This window comes from Ictalurus punctatus, chromosome 20 (genome assembly GCF_001660625.3).
Source record: "Ictalurus punctatus breed USDA103 chromosome 20, Coco_2.0, whole genome shotgun sequence".
In the NCBI taxonomy this organism is placed as follows: Eukaryota; Metazoa; Chordata; class Actinopteri; order Siluriformes; family Ictaluridae; genus Ictalurus; species Ictalurus punctatus.
The window spans coordinates 13,969,010-13,975,226 of NC_030435.2; the positions used below are offsets into that span (position 1 = coordinate 13,969,010).

Genomic DNA, 6,217 nt, shown 5'->3' on the forward strand with positions numbered 1-6,217 from the left:
CTGCACATGCACAGATTTAAAATAAAGGATTACTGTCATATATGTTGGGTGAGCGGTCTGTTGTCAGGCGCCGCTGGTGTAGTGGTATCATGCAAGATTCCCATTCTTGCGACCCGGGTTCGATTCCCGGGCGGCGCACGGATCTTTTCTACCCATTTTAAAATTAAACATAAACACGCAGAGAGCTGCAGATAGATACCACGCTATGGGATCGACATTATGCATATTTTCTTAGTGAAAATAGGAATAATCATAGCTTAGAGTGACCATATTCTGGTTTGTTTTATGGGGATAAAATAAAATGGTGCACTTATATAGCGCTTTTGCACTGTGTCTCATTCACATACACACCAATGGTAACAGAGCTGCCATGCAAGGCGCTAACTTGCCATCGGAAGCAATTTGGGGTTCTTGCCCAAGGACACTTCGGGATGTGGAGTCATGTGGGCCGGGAATCGAACCGGCAGCCCTGCGATTAGTGGACAACCCACTCTACCACCTGCCGTGTGGGAACTCTACCACAGCCGCTCCATTAGATGCCGCCAGTGTACTTTCTGCCACCACTTACACATTTGAATGAACATGCAATACGAAGCAATGTGATAACATGAAATTAAAAATGATCTTATATGGCCATGGGCATTGTTTCGACTCAGGTTGAGAGGCAGAAATTTGGCCAATAGTTGCTGGAAGCCTTTTATAATCGACCAATTAGTGTGCGAGAAAGCGGGAATTACAGAGAAGGGTTAAAGCAATGTAAAAATGCGCACACACGATACATGCAGAATTAGACCATAAGAACATAATAATGAAACTACAGCCGAATTCTGGACATTTTCTCAAATTTAGAAATTTGAGAGGCTTTTTTAAGGTACGAAAAAGAGGCATGTCCGGGAAAAAGAGGACGTATGGTCACCCTTGGTTGAACTTTCCCACAGTATTTCAAAGAGAATGGTAATGATATGTGCAACTTATTAACACAGCATCTAGGTGCAGAGCAATATGAAAAAATCTGAAAAGAATAAAGGAGACAGTAAATCTCCCTGTTTTGAGATGCTTCTATGGCACATGTCAGAGCATTCTCTAATGTTACTAAAGTCTGAAGTGAATCTCTAAAAGATCAATCAATGCTGACATCAAATGCCACGAGAAATTTTGATGTGGTCTTTTGCTGTTGTAGCCCATCCACCTCAAGGTTTGATTTCTTGTGTTGTCTGAGATGCCTTTCTGCTCACCACTTGTATGGAGTGCTTATCTGAGTTACTACAGCCTTCCTGTCAGGTCAAACCAGTATGGTCATTCTCCTCTGATCTCTCTAATGAACAAAGTGTTTCAGTCTGCAGACCCTCTGCTCATACACTATGCCTGTTTTTTAGACAGTCAACAGTCCACTGGCAGATGGAGGGGTCCACACTCAGTTGTAGCAGTTTGTTATGGAGGCATTTTGAAAGCCATTATTAAGGGCAGAGCTGAAGTCCACAAGCATGACACAAACACCTAACATAGGTACAGGGAGTGTCCAACTGATTAAGGACACAGTGTAGAATCAGGGTGACTGCATCATCAGCTGAATGCAAGCTGCAGTGGCTCAAGGAGAAGGCCAGTGACAGACTTGAGATGGCAAAGAACCAACTGTTTGAAGCATTTCATAACAACTGATGTTAAGGACACTGGCTGGAGTCTTTTCAGCAGGTTATACTGTCTTTCTTTGGAATGCGAAAAAGCAATGGAAGTTTTCAAGCATGATGCTGCTTTGCATAGAGCAACGGACAGGTGGAAATTCTCAGTGAAAACAGGAGGGTTTTTTTTTTTTTAACCTTCTTTGTCCTTCTTCTTCTTAATTTCCCACTCTTTCTTTCAGGTTTACTTAATTTGTTGTCATGTTTTGCTTTTTTTTTTTATTTGTCTTAATTTAAAAAATCTCTCTCCTTCCCTCATTTTCTTTCTTTCCTTCCTCCATTCAGTCTTTTCGTTCATTCATCTCGATCTCTTTCAGCACCTATTTAGTAATGTATAGTTCCTCCAGTTAATGCAAATTTGTTTTTATTGAATTGTGTTCATCATAACTAGCCATGACTCCAGGACTAGTCTAGGACAAGAATTACATGTGTTATTCTTTGTGTATTTTTATTTAATTTATTTTATTGATACATATTTCAGACTGAGAAATCATTAGGCTTCAGTCCTCTTTCCAGTATAAAAAGATGTTTGTACATAGAATTCAGTGTTGGGAACTGCCAGACTATCATTGTGCTGGTGTACCTACACCATTTCCTGAGGTGACTAGAACAGGTGGAAGAGAAACAGAAGCAAGGAGTTGAGTGCAGGAGAGTTGACATTGTCCTAGAACAAAGCCACTTCCCCAGAGTAGCAGAAGCCTCTATACTTACCTCTACGTATTGACATTGCAAAACCACCAGTTTTTATTTATTTATTTGTTTTATTTTATTTTGTGTCACTACGGCCATCTTTGTGTCATAACAAACCACACTCACCTTCTGTGCCTCCCTGAAAATTCAGCAAGTCTGCCTGGTAGGCCTGAAATGCTTCCATTGTATGCAAGAGACCCACAAGCAAGACCCGCTGCCGCATAGGCTTCTCCAACCAATGCCGAGGTGGTCTTTCATAGCTTGGATGTCAAAGCCACCCCCCCCCCTAATTTTACTGCTGTCGATGGAGAGAGGTAGCTTGCAAGCGGATCCTCCACCTTTGGCGTAGCAAAGTAACTGTACTGATTATTTCCCATAATGACTGAATAATCCAATGCCACGATGTTATAAACACGGCTTTCCCCAGAAGCGTGATACTTCCAGGAAAAAGGGGAGTTTTCTGCAGTGTGAGGGAGCACTCTTCATCTCATTGGCTCCCCCCTCTGACTCCTCTGAGTCAGAGAGGGTGGGTTGACTCTCCATAAAAGAGGGAGAAGTTGCTTCGCGAGCTCCAAAACCCATCGGATCCAGAGGAAAGAGGAAGAGGTAGAGTAGTGCTCATCTCCTGTTCCTGCTCCAGATCCATACAGAACCCCCAGGATCTGAGCCGGCTGGCTGCCTCGATAGTGACTGGGCCAGAGTCCTGAGGTTCCAAAACGAGAGAGCCGAGAGCGGAGCCGCTTCACTGTGAAGCGTTCATAGTGAGTGAATTAAGCCCCCTTAAGGGCTGCTGCAGCATGCTCCACTCCCATTCACTTTGCACAGAAAATGTGTCCATCCCTGGAATATATATAACATGTAATAATATGTAAAACACTCTCTGACTTCTCACTGACTCGTTCTGCTTCAACAGGATAGTGATATATATATATATATATATATATATATATATATATATATATATATATATATATATATATACACACACAGGCACACATACACACACACACACACACATAGAAAAAATAGAAAAAATAGAGAGAAAGTTTTTGTTTGCTTGTATAGACAATAGACATGCGGCTGAAAAAGAAGTCAGAGAAGGCTGACAAAGACAAAGAAGCTGATGACATGGTTTACAGGCGCCATTTTATGGTCATACGATGCGCAAAATGCCATGTCTCCTGACCACGGCAAGCCATAAATTGGCATAATTTTGCACAGACTTCAGATACCGGTAACGTGTGGAGACCTTCTCCACAGAATGAAGCTCACGCTACATAAAATTACACTTTATCATTTAAATAATTTTTTTTTGGATGGGCATGATTGGTATGTGGAGGTGTGAGTGCCAGAGGTTCTGGGTTCTATTCCACCCTATTAAGTTTCATTTAAGTAAACCAACGATGTCAGTGAATGTATATTAAGAGAATTTCATTATTTTCTCTGAATCTTGTGTATCAAAATTTATCTCAGCTGTTAGGTCTACTCATACCATGAACTCCATTTCCCATCCTGCACGGTGTCCTACAAACATCGCCACCATGGACTACAATTTCCAGATCATGCACACCTGCATCCAATTCACAGCGCAATCACAGCCACAGTATAAAGGGACTCTCATTCCACTCACTCTTTGGGAAGTATATGTTCCATTTCTTGTCTGTGTGATTATGCCAAACCTGTTTATTGGTGGGTGTGGGTGTGGGTGTGGGTGTGGGTGTGGGTGTGGGTGTGGGTGTGGGTGTGGGTGTGGGTGTGGGTGTGGGTGTGGGTGTGGGTGTGGGTGTGGGTGTGGGTGTGGGTGTGCTCTTTTTGCCCATTGTTTTCTGAGATTGCCTTTGATATCCTGTTTGCTGATTGGCTGACCTTTGCCTGATTATTGATTCTGATTTTTGCCCATGTTTTGGATTTATCTGCTTGGATTTGCATCTGTCTGCCTGTTCCCTCATGTGACATCAGCAATTAATGAATATGCATTGATTTTCATTGCAATCAATTTGTCAGTCAGCACACAAGCCAAGTCGTACAGAAGTTGTCCAGAATTTGGGGGGGAAGTGGGATCGACATACTGTACGATGTGTGTATAATTTGACTACTCAAAACTATAAAAATGGCAATATACAAAGAAACACATAAGCTTTAAATGTACAATATAAAATGAGTATACAAATATAATTTATGTAAATGAAAATACACTGGGTCACAGCCTTATAAATTAATAAGACATTAGGAAAAATGGCACTGCAACATTGGAAAATTTGTTTCATTATAACAATAAGACTGAGAAATATGTTGCATTAAAGGGGATTCACTAATAGTTTACATTAAAAAGGTTTAGTATTTAATGTTGTCTGTAGGACATTTCCTGTCTGTGGACCTATACCTATTAAATTTTCTTTTTAATATCTTTTTCACATAGATGATACTACTATAGGAGAGCAGCAAGGCACTTCTGTAAGGAAAATTGGGGGAAGTTAATTACATGGTAAAAGACAGACTATAATGGAAGATGGGAATAAATAACAGAACAGAGGCTGATTGAAAGGAAATTCTCTTATATCATGTACTCTCTTATATTATGAACTGCTATCAAATACCTATGATGAATGTATACATTTAATTACCTCTTTGAATAAGCTGCCATCTTTATTATAGTAGACTTATTTTGTAGTATGACCCTGGGTGCTGTGTACTTTGTCTAAATCTGTATGGCCCCTGCACCAGTAGAAACTGTCCACGCACTGCTTCTTATCAATGTGTATAAATACTCTTGGTTTGCATGAATAAACTCGGATGTCTCTGTGAGCATGCATGTGTCAGTGTGTGTTCATCTTAGGCTCCCCAGATCTGAAACGCTCTGAGGAAAACCACACTTTCTAGCTCATAGCAGTACAGAACTAAGAGTAAAGTTAATAGAAGTAATTGTAGAACAGGCTGAAAGGGCTGATGGAGATCTGAAGACATAATAATTATATTCCTGAGATACTTGGAAATCTAACAATTTGGTGTCAGAAGTGCGATTACTCCGGGACAGGGTAAGTGTTTTTCTTTCTTCCCTGGTGCGGTGTAATTCCGAACCCATAATTATAAATGAGTAATGAGTGATTGTCTGTCGTTAATAACCTGTACTCTGGTCTAGGATCCTCTGTAACGTCATATCTGCCTAATAAATGTATTTTATATTTGTAGAATAATTTCAATTTGCAGCTGTCTGTGTGGTTTGCCTAGGAGTGTTATATTAGTATTGTTTGTTTAGTATTATTGTGTTATTGTGCATGTTGTGTTCCAAGTTGTGGGAGGGTCTCCGTCCAGCCCGGCTCTTTCGTCTCCTGGCATGACACCCAGGGGCTGGTAGAAGCTGTGTTAGCCAGATTATATACGGTTGCATATTTAGATTGTGTACACGACTGGTCAAAGGCATGCGCGCCGTAGCTCCAAATCATTCTTTTAATTTCAATTTGAATTCCATCTGTTTCCCTGTTTGGAAACTGAATGAAAGTGTTTTGAATTCCATGATGACGTTAATCTAAACACAGAGAGAGGGACAGAGCGCACACGAGAGATTTTTTTTTTTTTACTTTTTACAATCCTTCATTTATCAAACGTCACAGTCAAGGTGATTCAATATATAAAGAAATATTTAAAGGAGCATTAATAAAAAAAAACAAAAAAAAAAACATACTTCTGTAAAAGTTAAAATCAATCAGAATTCCTGATTTTATCAGTCTGGAGAAGACTTTTATGGCATCACAGTCTGTGTTTTGTGCCACTTTGTTTTTCTGCTCAGGTATATCGCCATTTTTGCCTGACCAACGATAAAATTGATCAGCTGACACTTGAACCCGTTC

At 40.4% G+C, this 6,217-nt stretch overlaps 1 protein-coding gene and 1 non-coding gene across 2 annotated transcripts in view; both read left to right on the plus strand.

Annotated features, from left to right (window-relative positions):
- The first annotated feature begins 67 nt into the window (after positions 1 to 67).
- On the plus strand, positions 68 to 138 carry trnag-ccc (transfer RNA glycine (anticodon CCC)). Its single transcript has one exon. It is a non-coding gene; the product is annotated as a tRNA-Gly (tRNA).
- Positions 139 to 1,713: 1,575 nt separating this feature from the next.
- The window catches only part of LOC128628850 (chromobox protein homolog 8-like), a gene marked incomplete at its 3' end in the record, with an annotated part of 7,022 nt that continues 2,518 nt past the window's right edge, over positions 1,714 to 6,217 (plus strand). The window contains exons 1-2 of the mRNA XM_053673825.1: positions 1,714 to 1,732; positions 2,315 to 2,367. Of these exons, the coding sequence (XP_053529800.1) occupies positions 1,714 to 1,732; positions 2,315 to 2,367 (72 nt within the window). The remainder of the gene's footprint in view (positions 1,733 to 2,314; positions 2,368 to 6,217) is intronic.